Source organism: Desmodus rotundus, chromosome 7 (genome assembly GCF_022682495.2).
Source record: "Desmodus rotundus isolate HL8 chromosome 7, HLdesRot8A.1, whole genome shotgun sequence".
Classification (NCBI taxonomy): domain Eukaryota; kingdom Metazoa; phylum Chordata; class Mammalia; order Chiroptera; family Phyllostomidae; genus Desmodus; species Desmodus rotundus.
The window spans coordinates 6532826-6553763 of NC_071393.1; the positions used below are offsets into that span (position 1 = coordinate 6532826).

General features: G+C 56.6%; 1 protein-coding gene across 3 annotated transcripts in view; it reads right to left on the reverse strand.

Moving 5' to 3' along the window:
- Positions 1-4418: 4418 nt before the first annotated feature.
- Positions 4419-20938, reverse strand: part of RBM19 (RNA binding motif protein 19) — a 116944-nt gene continuing 100424 nt past the window's right edge. The window contains exon 25 of one of the 3 annotated variants that reach the window (XM_024566792.4): positions 4419-8595. In XM_024566792.4, the coding sequence (XP_024422560.2) occupies positions 8584-8595 (12 nt within the window). In that variant the 3' untranslated portion in view covers positions 4419-8583. Of the gene's footprint in view, positions 8596-15821; positions 16385-16426; positions 20862-20938 lie in introns of those variants that run through there. The other 2 variants (XM_024566789.4, XM_024566793.4) reach the window with 2 other exon arrangements.

Below are 20938 nucleotides of genomic sequence, written 5' to 3' on the forward strand. Positions count from 1 at the left end.
GACAGAGCTCTGGTCTGGGTGGGTATCTCATGCCACGGCCCTGCCATTCCACCAGGGCAACGACAACGACACTAAATAGAGACAGACGGCGTCCCGTGGCCAAGTCTGGCCCCCAGCTTGTTTTTGTAAATAAATGTTAGGAGGACCCAGATATGCCCTTTGTGACATGTTGTTCCTGGCTGTTTTGCCTGCAAAACTGATGATGTTCACCATCTAGCCTTTTAGAGAAAGAGCTTGCCTGCCCTGCATCAGGGGGACCAAGGGATGTTGATGCACCTTCAACCTGAAAACGATGCCCGAGACCGGCCAGTGGGCCAGAGGCTGCTGGCCCCTCCGTCTTCCTTTCCCACCGTCACTCTGGGGGCAGAGAATCCCAAACTGTGCCTTTGGGGAGTGGCTATTCTCATGATGAGGTCCTCACTGTACTAGGCAGGTCCCACGGAGTAATTCTAGTCTTCCCGGCCACCCTGTGAGGCATCACAACCCACTCTTTGCAGATGGGGTAACTGAGGCCCATGGAAGGAAAATGACTTGCCCAGGGCCACACAGTGACACCTACGACTCAAACCAGTTTGTCAGACTATTGATTTTGTGTTTTTCTACACTGTGCCTCTTTAAGCTCTTATGGGATTTTTTTTTTTTTGAGAGAGAAATGAGACTCTGAGGCATTACCCATTGTTAACACGGGTGACTCTAGGTAGTGCCCTTGTAAATTTCAATTGTTTCGATTATTACAATTGTGTGACTACAGCATGCCAGAAACATATACATAATTCTCCCTTGTCCTGACAACAGCCCTTCACGATAGGTCGTGTTATTCTCCCCAGTTTACAGATGGGAAAACTGAGGCCCAGACAGGGGTGGCATTGCCCACCCCCACCCCAGCCTGCAGGCTGCATCTGCCTTTGGTGAGCACAGTGCCATCCGCTCACTTATTTCATGTTTTCATGGTCCAGATGCTCCAGAATGTTCCCGTGTGTCATCTCCTGCCTGTGGGAGGGGTGCAGGTGGGGAGTACAGGAGGAGTTCTCAGTGGGGAAACTGAGGCCCAAGGCAGGACTTGGGCCTTTCCAGCTGGGGCAGCTGGGTTAGTCTTCTGCCGCTCTCTGCTGCCTTCCTCTTTTTCCGGCCCCTGATCAGAGCCCCAAACCCCTGTCCCCCCTCAGCCCTCCCCACCAGGGTCAGCCCTGCCCCCCCCCAGGGAGAACCAAGGAGGACAGTGATGGATTTGGGCCAGCCTTCATTTTCATTCTTGGGCCTCACATCTCAGCAGCTCTCCCTCCCTCTCCACGTCTCCTGCAGACGGATGACAAGCGAGAATGTCTGTGACCCAGAGAAATTATCTTCCCTTCTCTTTCACGGCATAATTTTCTGCCCTCTCGTCTGGACAAGCCTGGGTGATTTTTAGCTACAAAAAAAAGGGGGGGAAATTATCATTCAGGAAAAAAATAGAAGGAGGCTCCTGGCTCTCCAGGAGACAGGCTGTGTGCCGGGTGAAAATGAGAATCTCTTGTCTTGTGAGCGCCAGGGGATGTTGTGGGGGGGCATTCATACTCGTGGGGTGACTGTGGGCACCCCCAGGGCCAGGCCCATGGCTCCAGGGGGTTCCAGTGGCTTGTGGCACCTGCAGTTTTTTTTCCAGGGGGACCTGAGTGCCCACCCACATGTGGGTGCACGTCTGGAGGACTTCGGGGACGATAACAGCATGGTCACGAGTCCCCTGTGGGTGCCCGGCATCACCTGGCAATCCAGCCTCATGGTGCCCAGGACCTGGGCAGCCCTCCACCCAGCTTTTGGCTTTCGGGAAGTTTCTCTCCACACATACACACGCATGCGCACACACACATAGCCACACACTCACGGCCTGCTCCGCAGGGAGGGGAGATAAGCCTTACATTTTTAAAAATCCTGTTTTATGTGTCTGATTTAAAATTTCAAACAATCACAAGAAAAGGTTTAGCCAATGAAGGTCCATCTGTTTTCTCAGCCTTCTAAGTAACCGCTGTTAAGGGTTTGGTGTCTTGTTTTTCCAGACTTTTCCATGCAAACACTGTGATTATAGAAATGCACCCCCTCCACAGAGAGCCACAGGAATCACTGAGCTCTTCACCCAGCACTGCCACTTGCTGTGTGGCCTTAGGCAAGTTACCTACCCTCTCTGAACCTGTTTCCTCATCTTTAAAAAGGCCACAGCTATGGATTGTCTATTATGGGGAAAATAAAATGAATTAATAGGCATGCTTAACCAGTGCCACGCATGTAGGAAGTATTCAATAGACATCATCTACTTTTTAAAGAGTTGTCCAGTTCTGTATGTGGAGCCCTGTAACTCTAGTGGGCTATCTCCACTGGAGGGGGGTCGGGGTACATGCTCCCCCTACCCAGCACGTTAATCAGCCAGTCCCCCCTTGTTTCACATATTGTGAGTTGTTTGGGAAAACAGATTCCCCTGCTCGACACCACACACACACACACACACACACACACACACACACACACACACACACACACCCTCAGTTGTAAAGCCACCGGCACTGAGATCTGAATGCAGGTGTGGCTGCCAGACCCAGCTGGTGCAATCCTGGCTGTGCTGCGTGAACTTGGGCGAGTGACTTTGCCTCTCTGGGTGCCAGTGTCCCCATCTATAACACGGGGATAAGGACAGCATCAAGGGCTCTCGTGAGGACTAACTTAGAGAACACGTGTAAACCTGATCGTGTCTGGCATGGCGTAAACACTCCCCCCAAGTAGAAGTTGTTATTGATATTATTAGCTCTGGAGGTGACTGCATGACTGCACGGGAGGGACTAGAGGGGGCTGTGTTCTTGTTCAGGGCCTAGGAGCAACTGGGGGCTGTTTGGGGCAAACCAACTGGTCTGTACCCTCCACCTCGTACAGTCCTTCCCCTCCCCCAACCGATGGCTGTTACTTTGAGGTCAGTGATGGGCCTCTAGGGGCTGGTGAAGCCCCCGAAATTATGCACACGCACACCCCTCTCGCATCCACTAAAAATGGTTTTCTCTCCTGGCAAAGATCCTTAGCTTTCATCAGATACTCAGAGTGGTTGTTAAGCCGAGAGAGTTAGGACGTTCAGAGGCTGAGCACTGGCGCTCTGCCCCCTGCGAAGCCCTGCTTCTCTGCTACGGGGCAGCCAGGACCCGCGCCCTCTCAGGCGGCAACCTGAGGACATTGGGGTCCAGGACACCCTCTGGGGGGTCCGCAGGGCCCTCCCCGCTCCACCCCACATCTTTGTGCGAACAGATTCTCTTCACACACCCTGACCCCAAAACAGATCGCATCAGACTGAGTGCAGAAGCAGGTCTGAGCAGTGGGTGTTTCCTGTTGAGCCAGGCATTACAGAAATTTGCAAAGGTGTCAAACCATGCCCCTCCTCTCACTAAATCTATCATGGTTTTTGGGAACTATTAGTTTTCTACAAAATATGTGACTGTGTAATTGAATTTATTACCATTTTTAAGTGAATTAAATGTGTTTCAGTGTCTCAGTTTTAATTTCTAAACAATAAATATTGATTGATAGCTTTTGGAGGTCCTCACGACTTTAGGAGTGTAACGGGGTTCCTGAGACTCAGGAGTTTGAGAATGGTCGCTCTACGGAAACGTGCGTGGCTGTGACAGAAGCGCTGGAAGTGTCTCTCATCCGGGTACAACACCGAGAGCACCTTCCAGCGAATTCTTACCCGTGCAAACACTCGTGGAACCGCCACCCGGATCGAGTGAGGGAACGTTTCCAGCCCACAAGCAGGCTCCCTCAAGTACCTCCATTGCCGCCCCATCCCCAAGGGCGACCGCCATTCCGACTTCCGTCACCTTCCATTCATTTTGCCTCTTCTTGAACATCGGACCAGCGGAGTCCCACGTGATTTTTGGGCCTGGCTTCCCTCGCTCAGGGAGCACGCTCAGTGAGAGTTGTCCTTGCTGTGTTCCTTCTTCGCTGCCGCCCAGTGGTCAGCCGTGCGAACAAGCCACCATCGCTGACCCAGTCGACTGCCGATAAGACACGTGGGTGGCTTCCTGCGGTTAGCTCTTGCAAACCAAGCTGCTCTGCACCTTCTCACACAGACCTTCTGGTGTCTATGGTCTTATTTGGTCCCTCTCAACTTTCACCTTACGCCACAAATGCAATTTTTCATGGCAAACGTGTCAACGCCAATACTTTATGTGGGTTAGGAAGGGGAAGTCAGAAGCCTGTGTGGCTGCCTCTCTGAAGCTGGAGAAAGGAGCTGCGGACCAAGCAGAAAACGGGACCAACTCCCAGTCATGCAGGGGTTCTGCATGTCTCCTGGCTTCTCCTCTGCAAGTCAGTATTTTCAGTAACACCAAAGTCTTGAGGCACTTTCTCCAAACTAGTTTATTTTGATGAACGCTGATGCTAGTTTGATCTTCAGCACTCACGTCAAGTCTGGAGTTTTCTAGGCTCAAGTTAATCGTGTCCTGGTGGAGAGACAGCTGTCAGTACTTCCCGCGAGAGAACGTGGCAGTGAGAACATTGCTGATTCTAAGTTCTCGTAGCTGCCGTGACACCATCTTCTATGTCAATAGCCCTTTGGGCTTAGATGACTGAGCACCCAGGACAGTAGGGACACAGGAGGTATTCACCACGTGTTTGCTTGGTCAATGCCAACATGCCAAAGGCTCCGGGAGAGAGCCACAGCATCGGGGCCTCCCCTGGGGCGTGGTGCTTCTTCAAGGTCCTTCTCTGAGAACCTTGACCTCAGATAGGACTAGATCAAGGGGGCAGGATTGGCACTGCCCTGCCCTTGCGTCTTGGAACCAGGGCCCCACATTCCTCTGTCTCCTGGGATGCCTGCTTCCGACCACGACGTTCGTGCAGCCTCCACTCCAGGCACCTGGCGCTGGTGGCTGTTGTGTGATTTCTATTTCAGTGCAGACCTCCGCTTCCCAAGAACTCACATGGGCCTCTAGAGAGGACCCCCCGCCCAGAGTAAGTGTTCTTTTTCCCTTTGGTTCTCATTGGGTAAGTAATTTGCCCATGTTTATAATTGTTCTTTCTTATTTCACACATTTATTGTCACAATGTGGCTCAAACCCTGGAAATCCAGGGCTAGCGCTAGGGCCTCTTCAGAGTTTATGCAGAAACAAATTTTTCCTTTTCTCCATCCCCTTTGGCCCTTTCCCCATCTGGGTTCAACAGACACACGAATAAGCCCCAGAAAGCAGTCTTTCTCAGATGGTGGAGTCTGCTCACCGAGCTTGCTTTTAGGTGCGATTAGGACCCTGTCTTTCTCGACTCACTTCCCCTTAACCCTTTCCAATAACATGGAACTTGAAGCAGAGATTTTCAAGTAAACAGCAGGCTCATTTTATCATCAAAGACTCTTCCACATCCAGTGCTCCATTTTAGAATCTCCAGGTGGCTGCTTTTGAACTCAGATTCACCTATATTGTTATTCACTTCTCCCCAGCCCCAATCCCTTACTCCCTGTACCATCCCAGGAATGCTTTTGACAAATAACAGTAAAACCAACTAACTGTATCTTCAGTAAATGGGGGGCATTCTTTTCATATAACAAAAAGGCTGTAGATGGGTGGCTGGCGTTAAGTGGCTCATCTGTCTTTGTGATTCTTGGCTTTTCCCTCAAGGGTGCAAAATGGCTGCTGCAGCTCCAGGCATCACATCCAAGTTAAGGGCAAAAGGAAAAGAGGAAGGAAGAGTGCTTGTAATTTTTCTTTTTCTTTTTTTTTAAATCAGGAAAACAAAAACTGGAAAGCTTCTAGCAGGTTTTTGCTGAGGTCTGATGGCTAACTGTGACTCAGACGCCTCTAGCTGCCAGGCGGGCAGGGAAAGCAACGGGAAGGCAGCACAGGTGAAGGAGATTGGAAACAACTGGTTATCCCACAGCATCTGCCACGTCCTCTTTTTACTCCACCTCCCCCACTTCACTGCTGCATTATCTATGTCTTTCCTGTTGAATGGCAAGCCCTCCGCAGCTGCTTCTATGTGACTAAATATCCCTCGAGTCCCTTCTTCACATCACCCGCTGTGTTCCAGGAACCCTGGCCACCTGTAAGTCCTCGAGCACAATGCCTTCCTGCTTCCTTTGAACTTGCGTGTCTCTCTGCCTGAGATGCTGCTTGCCCCCTGCAATTTTCGGCACACACGGGTGGCTTTTTTTCCGTCTTCAAGTCTTGGCTTAAATGTCACTTACTCTGAGCGGCCTTTCTGGACCACCCCTCCACTTTCTCTAGCCCTCACCCCTATTTGAAATCATACATTTATTTGTTCCTGGGCTGGCGTCTCTTTTCCCACGAGGCCTAAGGAGGAAAAACTTTCTGTCCCAGCTATGTGTCCCTGTGCCAAGGGCAGTGCCAGGCCGTCAATAAGTATTTATTAAATGAATGAATACGAGAGAAGAGGAGGAACAAAATGTCCCTAGTCTCAGAACTGGTGGCAGATATTGTCGCGTAGACACTACAGCGCAAACAAGCCCAGAACTTCGATGGTTCTAACAGCACTCTCGTTAGGAGACGAAATGCTTGCGTGTGCACGCACACACACACACACAATCCAAAATAAAACAAAACCAGAAGAAAAAAGCTGAGGAATTTTGAGGCATAGTAAAAATAAAGGCACATTCCTAGTCCCTACCTGCCTTTTTGCATCATTTCTCAGTCTTGAGGACCACGGGGCTGGAGAGAGCGGCAGCAGCGGAGAGATAACAGAATTAATCATTCACGGTTCTCTTTTGTGCGTTTCTTTCCACGTGGGCCCAAGCGCTGCTGGCTTGTGCTCATCGGTCGGCCGCGTGCAGGGGCCTGGCTGTAATGCACACATAATGCGCATGCGCACCTTTGTTTGGAAAAGGCTCCTCCTGAAAACCGCCCTGGCTGGAGGGGTCTCAGTACACGCGTGGTTACTGGCCCATGAAGGCCGCTGTGGTTGTCCCTTCTCCCCGGCAGGCTCCCATCTTGAAGGTTCCTCCTTCTAAAAGGTCATGTCTACTAAACTTGAACTCTCCAAGGCCAGCCGTGGATCTTGTCTTTGCCACCCTGGTGCTTATTAAATGCTTGTTGCCTTCCTGCCTGAACCCCATCTTTTCCTGACCTTTCAGAAGACGCTGAACCTCCCACGTGAAGCTTATTCAATCCATTCCTATCTGAGGAGCCCCACACCCTATTCGAAGCTCTTCCTAGCACAGGGTCTGTGGCCCTGCCCCTGAGCGCCCAGCCCGGAGTCAGGGCCCTTCGGAGCGGTCACATCAGGGGAGGCACTCGGAACGCTGAGTGGAAAGTCCCTGCTCCTGGGAACTCAGAGCCCAGTCAGCTGTTGCTTTGTGTAAAGGGAGGTAGAAAGAAGCTTAAGGATGTCTGCATCCACCCCGGCTGCCCCTGGAATATTCTGGGTTTGAAGAACAGCAGTTACACCTGAAGGGAGACCTGAGGATCAAGTGGGTGGAGAAGCAAGAATCAGTCTTCAGAGGCCTTGTCCAGAGTCCTGTGGGTGGAGCCCCCCACTGCTTCCCTATCTCCTTCCTCCCCCGCCAACCACCTCAGCTGCTGGGACACGCCCCTCACGGCGTGCAACGCCTTGCCCCGCCCCCCCTCCGTTGGCTGGTTTCTATCCATCCGCCAGTTTGCTTCCAGATTCGGCTCTGGCTCCAACTTTCGAAGGTGTCCAGGGACGGCGGGCTCAAGCATTCAGCACCCACTGCCTCCTCTGCTGAGGGGCACAGCTGGCCTCTCTGCCTGTCCGGGTGATCCCAGGTGAAGTCCGGGGGAGGTGGGTGTCCCTAGGCAGCGAACACTGCGAACTTCGATAGCATCTCCCTGCTCAAGGCACCAGGGCCGCGACTGGAGCCCGTGGAGGAGACCTGGGCCTTCTCTCGCCAGCATCGCCGTTATCAGCACCAGAGGAGGGAATCTGAATAAAAGACCCGGAGACACAGGGGCCCCCTCCCTATCACCACGGTTTCCAGGCGACACGGTTGTCGCGGTCGCTGTCATACAAACCCTTTCCCCGTAAGACGGCAGGTCCCATGGGGAGAAGGGGTGAAGTGGAATATTTTATCAGCCGTGTACACATGTAACCAGAAATGGGGCTGAAAAGCAAAACCTCGCTTCCCTGAATAGGGGGAAGGGGGTGGGGGTGGAGAGGGCTGGCTGAGGTCAACAGTGAGCACATGGCTGTGATCGCGTTTTTCGCCCTGTGTTGTCAGTGAGGAAGGTGCCCCACGGGGGGCTGCTGCGGGGACAGTTTAAAAGGCACCTTGCTTCTGTATTTAGAAATAAGAACCCGATATACATATGAAAGGTGAGGGGGAAAATAAGTATTTTAAAACCAGCGAAAACGTGAGCTCAATTTCTCAGTCCCCGGTCCCTCTTCACTCCTGGTTTGCAGACAGGACTTGCTCCCACGGTGGGCCGAAGTTCCAAGTTCATCCTGTAGCACGAGCAGGTCAGTGCGGTGCTTGGATGGAGACAGTCTGGCTTCCCCCTTGGGGTCTGAAGAGGCAGGAGGTTGTCCAGGCACACGGTGTGGAAGGTACAGTCCCAGGCTATTCCACCAAAGGCAGACACCTCTCCCCGGCCCGGGTGAACAGCATTACCCAACGACCTAAAGAACAAGGTAAACATAATACCGTGGTGAAACCCTCGCTTTGCCCAAGATTCAGTGTGAAAGTAACCCACCTTGCAAACAGCCCCCAGCCCACCACTCACTGAGGTGTGCTGCGAAGGAGGCTGGTGTTTCAGCCCTGCCAGGTCTGCTGTGCTAGCTGGGGGAGTCCACGCGGAGCAGGTGGACCCATGGGCTGTCTGGGAGGCAGCAGTGAAATGTTTTCCTGGTGGCCGTCTCCAGGCGCATTTCCAAAGCACACAGCACGGGAAGGCGCAGATGCAAAGACCCCACACCCTCCAGCTGCTCCGCCCAGATGTTCAGGGCGGGGCTCCTGCCACAGGCTCATTCAAAAGTTTGAGATGATTAAAGTTAAGCAAAGAGGGATGGAGAGAGAAAGAGAGCGAAGAGGAAAAGAGAGAGAGAGAGACGAGAAACGCAAGAACCCATCTGGGCAATGCATCACATTGAAATTGCCCCGCATTAAAAATTCACCAGCCAGTGAATTTTCAAGGGATTTGTAGTAATTAGATGACAAAATGCTGGCAAATCTCAGGCTTGCCAAAGATGTTACTCAGGGGTCAAAGACTCGACACTTTCGGCTGGGTAATTTGTAAGTGTCAATCACTCGCAGCCATCAGAGAGAAGGGAGCAAGCTAACGGCTGCATTCTAACGAAGTCCAGACGCAGTCTTCAGCCCGCCGTCTGCCAGCAAACCCCAAGACCCCGGCCTCTCCACTCCGGCCCAGAGCGCGGCTGGGCCCTGCCTGGGGCTTCGAGCCGTGCGGGCAAACCCAAGTTTCCCACTTCTTGTTTGACTTTATTCTTTCAGGAAAGCAGCGGCTTGCCAAGCGGCACTGTCCCTCCTTCTCGGAGGAGAAAGTTTCCTGTGGCCCGCCACCAAAGCAGGGTGCAATGGGGCGTTGATGCAGAGGACTTGGTTTCCTGGCCTCGATACCTAGTCCCGGGCCACCGCCGTCTCCCCTGCGAAGTCAGGGTAGACTCGCTGACAGGGCTGTTCTGACCGTAGGATGGAGAACCCGCTCTCTAACTTCCTAACAGGTTCCTTCACTCAGTACCTGCATGCCTTTGCCCCAGACACTGTTCTGGGCTCTGAGGGCTCAACACCGACCAAGGTAATACACCTGCCTTCGTGGAACATTCTAATTGGGGGAGGGAGGAGGGAGGAGGAAGGACCAATAAACAAACAAACAGAAAGCATGTCAGAAGGTGGCAACTGCTAAGAAGAAAATGAGAATCGACTTTGAAGACGGTGGAAGGGAGGCCTCCTGGGTGAACCCACACCTGAGCAGAGGCCTGGTGAAAACAAGGGGCAGAGTGCACCCGGCAGCCCACACCTGGGCAGAGGCCTGGAGACAAGAGGCAGGGTGTACTCAACAGAGGGGCCTGCAGGCAGAGCCCTGAGGGTCGGCTTGGAGGATTCTGAGACCGATCACGAGATTGGAGGTTGTGGGACAACGGTGGAGATACGGCGGGTCTTGGCCCCATGAAGCCGGACTCAGCACAGCACCATCCGGACGACCCCTGGTCAGATCTGCTCTCAAGACACTGATGGGGAGAGACAGCACCTGGAGATGCCCGCATGCGGTGCCTGGACCTGCCTGTGGGCCTGGCCGCCCTGGGTGAGAGGATCTCATTCCAGCTGCTCATGCTGATGGGAAGCGAGCCACAGAAGGACGAGGGATACTGTCTGGCGCTGCCTGGAGCCCAGGCAGGAGATGGGTTCCCGTATGAGGGGTGCGTGTAGAGGGGCCTTTCTTCTCCTCACTGCTCCCACCATCAGGGTTATTTCCTGGAACGGGCACTGGCTTTGGAGTCAGACAGACCCCGGGCCCTGGCGCCTGACTCTGCCGTTTCTGAGCTGTGTAGCCCTGGGCAAGCCAGTACGTCTCTGAGCCTCAGGTGCTGCATCTGGAAAATGGGCAGACGAGCCCCTCTCATGTGGCTACAGACAAGCATTATTAATAACAATCAGGCTCAGGGGAGGTTCTCAGCAGGAGCATCGCTAACTCTAACACAGCAGCCGATGCCCGAGACAGGACCTGACTCCGGCTGGCCCCTTGAGTAACCCACACAGAAGAACCCTGTGGTTAAACCTCTCCTGGGTTTAGGGGGCAAGCCTCTGCTTTAAAAGATAAGAAGCTGGACCAGGGTCCCTTTGCACCGTTTGCTGCAAAGTGGACTCTCTGTGCTGGAAACGTTCATGTAGTTAGTGACTACTCTGGCTGGGTTCGGGGAGGGGCCAGGGCGGCCTCTGTACATCACGTTCTTCCTGGAGCACCTCCTGGTTGTTTCACGTTTGCTGTGGGTGGGGCAGCGCCCAGCATTGGGGGCATTTATTCCCTCACTCGCCTCCTTCCCTGGGGCTGGGCCTCCACCCCAGCGAGCCCCCGCCGCAGGTTGGACTCGGCTGTGAAGCTGCTCAAGGGAGAAATGAGAAACTACCCAGCGTCTCCTGGGAGGTGGGGCTGGGCCTCCCGAGCTCTGATGGCCAAGCCTTACCATCCCACGGGCGGGCAGAGGGGACTGGGAGCCCTTGGACGGACGGGAGACAGAGGACCGGAGGCAAGCGCCCATGGCACCCACTTGAGATGCAAATAAAAATTAGCAGCAGCTGCGAGTTGGCTCCTCTATTCCCCAGGGCCCCTCGTGAATATTGCCTGCCTCTGCAGTTCAGGCTGGGGAATCTGGAGCTGACCTGGCATCTGCTTCAGAATCGATGGGACTGTGAACAGGAATGCACAGCACGGAGACAGTCACCGTCCCAGCGTGTTCACTAAGCACTTACTAGGTGCAGGTGCTGCGCTCAAGTGCCTGGCCGGCCGCACCTCAGTTCGTCCTCACAAGGGCGTGACTGCTGTGTCCTCAGCAGGTGGCCCCTCTACTAGCTCTGTCTTCCAGCCCTTCCTCTCTGCCTGACGGGATATCACGTACGTCGCGGACGGGCACAGCCTTGTTTGTGACGAAGGCAGACGCCTTCCTCACCTCCCCGGGCCCCAGAGGCTGTGGCTGTTACACCACCTGTGTGCTGCCTGCCCCACACCAGGAACCGTGCCAGTGTGGACACGGACTGCACGCCCTGGCTGCCGTCTGCACCAGTAGAGGGCGGCTGTGCTGGGCACCGAGCCTCCTGCAGGCTCAGCTGCAGATGCCGCAGAGCCACGTGTCTGGGCTCCCGCCCTTCCGCACCCATGACCACCCACACACCCTCACCCCATCTGAGCTGGGAGACTCCGCTGGGCTCCCAGGGCGCACCCCCACCTCAGCGGTCTCAGTCTGCTCCCCTCTAGGGCCAGGGCTGTCTGCCTTCTTTCCCACGGACCCCGGGGCCCAGCCAGAGGGAGGTTCTAGGAAGTGCCCTGCTGTCACGGGCCTTGGCGGGTGGACTGGGGCTTGCGGTTGAAAGTCCGGACCCGGCAGGACCACCACGCCAGCCTCTGCTGAGCTGGGGGATTCTGGGGAGGCCTCTGAAGTCTGGCCCAGAGCCTGTTTCCTCAAATGCAAAATGCAGGGAAACAGCAGTGTCCACGGGTCATAGGACTACAGTGAAGCCTCAGTAACTGATCATTGGACTTGACTTTGTCATTGAATTCCGAGGGCCAAGAATTAGGCTCTCAGAGAAAGATGGTGGAGTCATTAGGACTCAGCCCCGCCCTGAAAACCCATCAGAGGCACCTGCAGGGCTGGACAGGCTCTCACGCAGCAGGCCCGAGCCCGAGCCCGAGGGATGTCTCAGAGCCTCGAGATGCTTCCTCAAGGGGCAGGGCTGTGTCTCCACGTTTCAAAGACGAAGGCAGAGGCAGACCAGGCAGGCCGAGCGCTGCAGTGTGGGGTGTGGGCAGCACAGACCGCAGGCTGCTGGTTCTAATCCCAGAGTGGTGTGACTTTGGGCTGGGCACCTGACCTCCCCGAGTTTCTGCTTTCTCGCGGGAGACGAGGATGGCGATAATGACGGCCATCTCGAGGGGCGATGAAGAATTATTAGAGGGGTTAATCCACGGTGAGGAAGTGATGACGATGGCTGCTTGCCAGGACAGGGGATGAACCAAGACTAGAATGGGGGAGGCCAAGGGAAGGAGGGAGGTGGCCCTCGCCCAAGGCCCATGGTGTGCCTGGGGCTTCGTATCCTCCAGGTGGGGCCAGGGCACAGACATGTGTCTGGCCCGAGTCACATGGCTTGGCAATCACCTGCCCCCGGTCTGCTCGGTGAGCCTTCTGTGGGTGTTCCTATCACCCCCATTTTATGCAAAAGGAGACTGAGGCACAGAAAGGCCAGGTGACCTGGTCCCAAAGTCAGAGCTCGCAGGGCGTAGAGCTGGGACGTCAGCCCAGCAGCCTGGCGTGTTCCCACCCAGCTGCCCCTAATTCAGGTACCCTGACCCCAGGGAGAACGCGTGCTCAGCACCATGGGAAGTGCTCAGAACGGGCCTGGCCTCCACCCTTGACCCTCAGGACCAGGCCTTCCTTGCTTGGGGATAAGGGTCTGCCCCAGGTAACCCATCTTTCCTGGGGTATCTAGCTGGCCCCCACATCCATGGTCAGAAGAACCCAGAGAGAAAGAGGGTGGAGGGGAACCCGTATGGGTCCCATGGCCCTGAGCCCGCTCCCAGCTCCCCCGCCCCCTGCTGCCTGTGAGTGGACCCCTGCTCCCCAGGCTGTCTGGCAGCCCCTCAGGACCACTCTGCCATCTGCGGCTCAGCTGTCGGGTTTGCCAATTCCGGTCACATCGTGCCCACACCTGCCCGCCGCTGCACACCACTGCCGTTCTCCGTCCTCGGACCCGGTTTGGGGTGAAAGCCTTGATTATTAGTCAGTCTGGATCCCACTTACTGTGAATTACCAGGCCTGATTGATATTCATGAGTGGATGCATCTGAAACCTCACTCTGCTGCCACGTGACTCCTGCCTCGGGGAGGAGGCCGCTGCGAGGATGAGGGGCCCTGAGCAGCCGGGACGTGCAGCGGAGCCCCCGGCCAGGTCACAGCCCCCTGGGGGCCGCCCCTGGCTGACAGCGGTCCACCCTCTGTGGTGGCCGGGACAGGCAGGGGCCAGCTGGGCTTCCCAGGCTGGGTGGGTGAGTCCTTCCCCGGGTGCTGGGGGCAACCCTCCACCCTGGCTCACCAGCCAGTGCCTGGGTCCCATAACCCACCCCCGGGGAGGGACGGTCTAGTCTCCATCTTCAGAGGAAGCAGGTGAAGATTCGAACCTGTGCTTCTGGGCGAAAGGGCAGAGCTTCAACTCTTCCCCCCAAGAACTCGGGTTTCTAGAAAGTACCCTGCCTTGAGGGTCCAGTGGCTTTTGCTCCAGAAGCTGAGACTCCCAGACAAGATGCAGAAGTAATCAGCTGCCAGTCAACTCGGAGAAAACACTGAGTGTGCCCCCCACCCCCGACGGGCTCTGAGAGCTGCTTTGCTGAGTGGGGTGGAAATGAGCATATTCTTCTAGGCGGATCTCCTACCTGCTGAACAGGAGGGAGGTGGAGAAATAGGGGCAGCTTTTCAGACACCAGAAAGTTCAAGTTTGGGTTTTTAGAAACAGAAAGAGAAGTTACTTTTTAGCCTCCCCCCTGCTGCCAGAAATGAGAGCACCCCAGCCGGGAGCAGGAAAGGCTCTAGGATTGGAGAGGAAACCAACTGCAGAGGAACTCGGCTAAACCCCAACCTCTGGTTTCTAAAGCCTGGCATTTCCCAGTGAAAACGGGGTTTGAGCAGACGGAGCCTCCGGAACCCACACGAACGGGTCCAGCTGTGGGAGAACCCTGGGAGCCTTTTAAAGGGGGCAGGGGAACAGAGCACAGAACCTGCTGGCGGGAGGGAGTTAACTGATGGCCCATTCACACCTGGGGACTCAACGAGGGCCACCTGGGGCCACCTGCCTGGCTAGAATTTCCCTCGTTAAGTCAGCAGAGTTTCTGAATGTCCTGTTTCTCTACGGATGACCTGGGCTCCCGTGAACGCTTAGTAGGTGCTCCCGTGTGTGTGGGACCCATTCTTCACCCCTCCCACCCCACACCTCCTGGGGGGTCCCTCCCGTGCCGAATGTGGGCTCTGCCACCAGACCTGCTTTGGCCAACAGGCAGGTAGCAAACATGTCTTCCTGTGAAGGCACCAAGACCCCTGTGTCTCTCTGGGATTTCCACGGACAACTACGGCTTGGGCCTGGGACAGTGGACCTTAAACTCTTTGTGGGCTAAGAATCTGAAAGCACCGTACATGTGGGCCTTTGAGTGGTGCTCACGGGCCTCCAGTTCCAATTCGGTTCAAAAGGCAGAAATCGGGTATAGTCACATAGACCTAGAAAGTGACCCCGTCTCCCTAAGACCCTGCTCGCAGCCTGACCCCACGGGGATGGGGACCTCCGTTTGTGGGGCAGACAGGCTCCCAGGAGGGAGGGACACTGTCCCCAGCATCTCTCTAAGGCAGGTTTAACCATGTGACTTTTGGCCACAGGGCTGTGGACTGAGGGGACACGAGGCTGTGCAGGGCCTTCCAGGTGTGGCAGGGAGCCGTCCCGGGCCCCGTGAGGAAGTGGCTCAGAGGGAGCTGCATCCCTGCCTGCCTGCCTTCCCACAGTCCCGAGGTGTCAGCCTCCTCATCTAATCCGCTGATGGGTGGGCCTGTCCCAGGGGCGGAAGCACACTCTAACCAAAGCTCTGCCTCTGCAAGGCCACCCCGGCCAGCTGGCCCCGGCTTTGGGGCCGGCTGCTGTTCGTCAGCTGAGTGCCAGGGGAAGAAGCTGGATCTCAAGCCCACGAGCAGAAGTATCAGAAGGGGAGGGGGATCACGGGCTCTGGATCCAACCCCCTCAGCCCCTGTCTCGGCTGCTCTGGGGACAATTGGGAACCATGACCGGAACCTGCCACAGGGAAGGGGCCTGGCCTCTTCCAGCACCTTCACGGCCTTGGAGCTCACTTCACGGCTCCAGGCTGCTACCCCACCTGTGCAGTGAGGGCGACAGTGTCCGCCTTGTGACTCACCTGAGACTCAACCGAGCGCTCTGCAGCCTGCAGGGTGACTTGCAGCCACAGGAGGTGGCAGCGGCATCGCCTGGAACCTTTTGGGGACCAGGAGAAGGGAGAGCTCCCGGAGGTTCCCAGGGGGGACCGGAGCAGCTGCCACCCAGAAATGCGCACAACGGAAAGTGCTGGCTGCTGGCCTGCATCCAAGGACGGGCGCTGGGCCCCAGTGGGTCATTTTCATGAAAGCCGCAATTAAGGCAAAGTGGGGTTTATTAAGGGAGCTGGAGGGGACACAGCCCTGGCTTCTGGCAACGCTCTAATTGGATTGCAGGGCCCCTTTAATTCTGCCGCTGAGCCGCAGCCCCAGAGCTCTGGGCCAGCGCTGGAGCACTGTGGCCTCCTGGGTGGCGGGTGATGGCGAAAGCCTCCCGTGGGTGCGGGGGACACTCCCTGATGTTGGGGGAATGGGGTAACAACAGAGAATGCTGGTACAGCCTCACAGTGTACCCACACAACCCTCACATCCCCAGGGAGTTGGACTGCTGGTGCTCAGTTCACAGCAGGGGACAAAGGGCTGGCTCCAGGGCCGGAGTGGGAAGAGCACAGGACGGGGAGTTCTGCACAGTGTGACCTTGTAGAAGCCGCTGGCCTCTCTGGTCTGATGTCTGAGCTGTGAAATCAGAGGGGCTGACTTCAGGTCCCACAGCAAACTTGATGTGGACGGCCAGCTGGTAACTATTCCAGGCTCTGCAGGCCGGACAGCCTCTTGCCACAACCACTCAACTCTGTTTATGCGGCGGGTAGGCAGCCCTGAAAGAGATGTAACCCAAGGGGCGTGGTTGTGTGCTAATAAAACTTTATTTATACACACAGGCAGCAGCTGGATCTGGCCCACAAGCCAGTTTGCCAACCCCTGGTTTAGACCACTCAAGCACTTTCTTTACCACTTATTAGCTTTATGTTCTTAATAGTTTTCTTTGTACCACTTCACTGAAATCTGTGCCTCCTTCTTAGAGCCTGGCAAAATCACAGGTTTGATGAGCTGTGTATTTGTAACATTCACGTGAAAGTAAACTCATAAACTAAAAATTAAAACCAGTTTGTCTGCGGGCTGCAGAAAATCATCCGCGCTTTGTGAGGCGCCTTTAGCTCAGTGGTACTCAAAGCTCTCAGCGGCTCAGGGGGAGGATGAAGGTGTGGGGGCTGGTCCTTGGATCCTGACTTGGAACACAGCAGTTCTGCTTTATCTATGGTCTATGTGGGGTTCTGCATGAGACTTTGGTTTGGAGAAATGGGTCCTGTGGCCAAAAGAGTTTGGAACCATCTAGAAGTGGCTTCAAAATGAACTGGAATCTTGTGAGCTTCAAGCTAGACTTCCCGGCTCTGCCTATACAGGACTCAGTTCCCCACGTTGCTTCTTAGGTCTCCTGAAGAAAAGCAGATGATCTCCCACAGTGCCTTTGGCCCAGCTCTGCTCACACGCCAGCTCCTCAGGGGGCCTTCTGTCAGCCCCACTGGGCTGCCGGAGTAGAACGCAGCCTCAGCAACACCAGAGGAGGTAACGTGTGCTGTCTGTCTCCCTAGCACCCAGGGCTGGGCTTGGTGCAGGGCATGCTCAGCCAACGTCTGCTGGATGCACGCACGCACGCACTGAGGTGTCTTATGTGCTCCTAGGGCTCCCTGGCTCTGCGAGTCCCCAAGGACTAGGCCAAGGGCTCAGCCCCTGGGAGCTGAGTGTCCTCAGGGGAGTCGCAGGGCCACTCCACCATCCTCACTCCTCACCCTGGCGCCCCAGGATGCCAGGGCCACACCATACTCATCCGTAACACTCACCCAGAGGTTGACAGCACTTGACGATACTAAGTAGCTGCCAGCACAGGGCCAGGCTCTTCTGCATGTGCTGCCCTGGCAACAGGAGAGCTGGAGGACGGGACCTCGGGGTCCCTGCGACGTGCCAGCCCTTTGTGTGGTGTCACCTGGAGAGTGTCACCTGCCTCTCGGAGCCTCCACCTCTATATTACCGCATCACCCCCTACAGCTTCTGGGAGGATGGGGTGGGGCGCTCACCCCTCCTCCAGCCCTGCCAAGCACCGCCTTCCCACCAGGGGCGCAGGGTGGGGGGGAGCGGTGTACGAGCCTCTGCTCTCCTGGGGTCTACAGTCCAGAGGGAGGACAGACGTGAAGCCACAACACAGACGGACACTCCCAGCTGGGACAGGGGCCAAGGAGGAGCTCAGGTGTGCCAAGGGCACCTAGCGGGGTCCCGGGCTTGTCTGCACAGGGCTTGTCCAAGTCACCTAGAGTGGGAGGTGTCTGCTTCCACGGCTGGGGCAATACGGGAGAAGTTGTTATTAAGCAAGTATCCCTTAGTCTTTCAGTACTACTGGTGCTGGAAAAAATGACTACGTATTACTAGTGAAGCTGAGCGGAAGAGCAGTGGGTGGAGGGGAGAACCTGAGAGGCGGTTCTGCGGGACTGGAGAGTGTTCCTTTCCTGCGAGGTGCACCAAAGGGTTAAAGTCATTTTCATTAAAATTTAAATTTCAGCAGGCGTTCACCGTCCTTTGAACGTTTGACTGGCAACCATTTCATATTTCAATCTCGGCAGAACAAATTGAATTAGATGTTGAAACCAAACTCGGCTCTGTTCACCAAAGCCTGCATGCTCGGCTTGCACTAATCCTTTCCTAGACGCTGCGGAGCACAGGCGGGTGCTGAGAGGGCGGCCAGGCCACAGAAGACAAAAAGGCCCGAGGTGGCGGGGAAAGGAAAGGAGGGAACACCCTTGGGCTGAGGCCACTGGAAGTTGTCTTCCGCCTGGCGTGCGGGTCTCCCCGTCTGGAGACGGACCTGCGGGTGGCCCCAGCGTCTCTGCCCTGGTTTCCCAGGCACCCAACAGTGCCCTCCCCCAGGGCACCAACTACATGCCTGACTAATGGATGGCTGGGTGGGTGGGTGGATGAATAGAGGGGGTGAGGATTAGCACTTGGCTCTGCCGGCCTCTGCCTCGGGCCTGTGCCCTTTCAGCCTCGCCTTTCTGAAAAGCCACGAGGTACCTTTGCTTCAGCCCCTGCCCTGTGTGCAAGCCGGCCAGAGGAAGCCAGCTTGCGTTTCCCAGGAGGAAGGAGGCAGGCCTCCCCTGCACGCCCAGGCATCACCCCACAGCCTAGACCTTTGCTGGTGGGATGCTGACGAGTACCCAGAAGCCCTGACTTTCAGGTACACTGCCTGAGGGGTCCTGGACGGAAGGAGTTGGAAACAAACACAGCAACCACTGGCCCACCTGGGGCCTGGCCTCGGCTCTGCGCAAGGACGAACCGGGTGAATCATGTGCTTGCTCAGCCTGCTCTGGGGCTGGTGGCCAGAGGGTGCCGCCCCCTCCGCCAACCCCAGGCCATCTTCCTGGGTACACGGACTCCTTCCTTCCCACCACAACCCCCTCCCGGTGGCTCCCTGTGCTGCCTGTGCCCTGATGTGGCCCCGCAGGCCGAATGGACCTGAGCTGGGGTCCGACTTCCTTGGGCACTCACTGGGGGCAGCCCCAACAGCTATCCTCTGTTAACTAATAATACTAACGACGACGATGGTGTCGTTTTCTTAGTGTTCACTAGGCACGAAACAGCAGCCTGCTCAGTGCTTTCCCTCCATGATCTTTTATTTAATCTTAAAGATAGTCCTAGGAGGCAAGACTTCTTGTGGCCATTTTAAAGACAGGGAAATCAAGGCAGGAGATGCTGAGCCCCCGGCTGCAGGTCACCCGGGCAGTGGGTAGGGAGCTGAGATTCCCGCCTAGCTCTCCCCAAGAAACGCACCTCCCTGTCCCTCACCTCTGTCCTCCTGCCTGACCACCGGCCCCTCCTGCAGGCGGCCTGTGCTCCTTCCTGGAGCCTGGCCCCACATTCCGAACCCCTCCCACCCTTCAGGGCTCCTTGGGCCCCGCGCCCTGGGCTCACCGCACAGACCGCCAAGCTATGGGCGCCCCCAGTTCCCCTTGCTCAGCCTCCGGAGACCCACACACACGAGCTAACTGCACTCCTATCTCCCAACTCCACTTTCTCTGTCCCACCACCAGGCCACCTCCAGGCCTCCTTCCAGGCACCCCGAAAGCAGGCCTCACTGGCTCCCCACGCCCTCACTGTCCCTGTCAGGTAGCTCCACGGAGGGGACTCGGAGCTGAACAAGCTCCAGAGGAGCTGGAATAGCTGAGGGCCAGGTGCCAGGGGGTGACAGCACTCTGGCTGCATGGCCTCCATGAGGCAGCAGCTTCTAGAATCCAAGGCTGGCTCCTCAGTGGAGAAGCCCCGCAGGACAGAGGGCAGGGGTACCCTGGACCCCAGGTGCCCGCTGGTGCTCCCCTGGCCAAGCCTGACAGGAAGCCTGTTGGCAGGGGAGCCTGGGAAACAGGACCTACCGGGTCAGAGCAGGTGGGGATGGCCCAGGGACCCAGGTTTGGCCCCAGCTCTGGAAGTAGCCTGGCTTCGAACCTGTCACTCAAGCCCCGTTCCCCAATACCTGAGTGCACAGGCCTGGCAGGGGAAAGGGACCCCGCTGAGCCCGTGGTCCTGGAGCGCCCCCTCGCCTCTCCTAGGAGCCTGCTCACTCCTGCCTCTGTCACAGCCTCCTCCCGGTTCTGTCCCGACCATTGGGAGCCCGAGGGTCTGGCCGGTGGTTCTCTCACTTGGAGCCCCCCACAGGCCTCAATAAGGAGTAAACTCAAGGGCCGAGAGCACCGATTGAGTCCAAGCACCATCTCTGAGGGAGGTACATCACCCCCATTTTAGAGAAAAAGATGCTGAGGGGCAGAAGGGACCTTGGGGGTCTGAGGTTACACAGCTGGGCACAGCTGGGCTGTGGTTCAGACCCAGGCCACGCGGGCCTGCTGCTCCCTGGCGCGTGCTGGGCACAAGCCCTCCCTTGGGTGAGGTTCGCTCTCCGGGCTGGAGCCGGTGTGTGTGTGGGCACCCCAGGCTGGGAGCAGGTCTGGGAACACTGCTCGCCAGGGCCGGGGACCGGGATGCATTTCACAGGACCCCCAGCCTGCGAGCAGGGGGTGCCTGCTGTTAGGGGCACAGCTGGGCTCAACCAGCAGGGCTGGTGCCTGGGCTCGGAGCGGGGGCTCCACAGCAGCTCAGAGGCCTCCCCAGCTCTGGTCAGCAGGGCCGGAGGACACCTGGGGGATGACACCAGGGCTTGCAGTCCCGTGATGAGGATGGGGCAGGACCGAGGCCAAGTCCCCAGCTGTGAGCAGGCCCTTGGACAGACGCAGGTGGGACTCCAGCTCAGCATCCCTGGAGGGGAGGGTGAGAATGGAAGCTTCTGGAGCCCGTCTCATACACTCAGCCCTGTGCCTGGCATTTTCCATGGA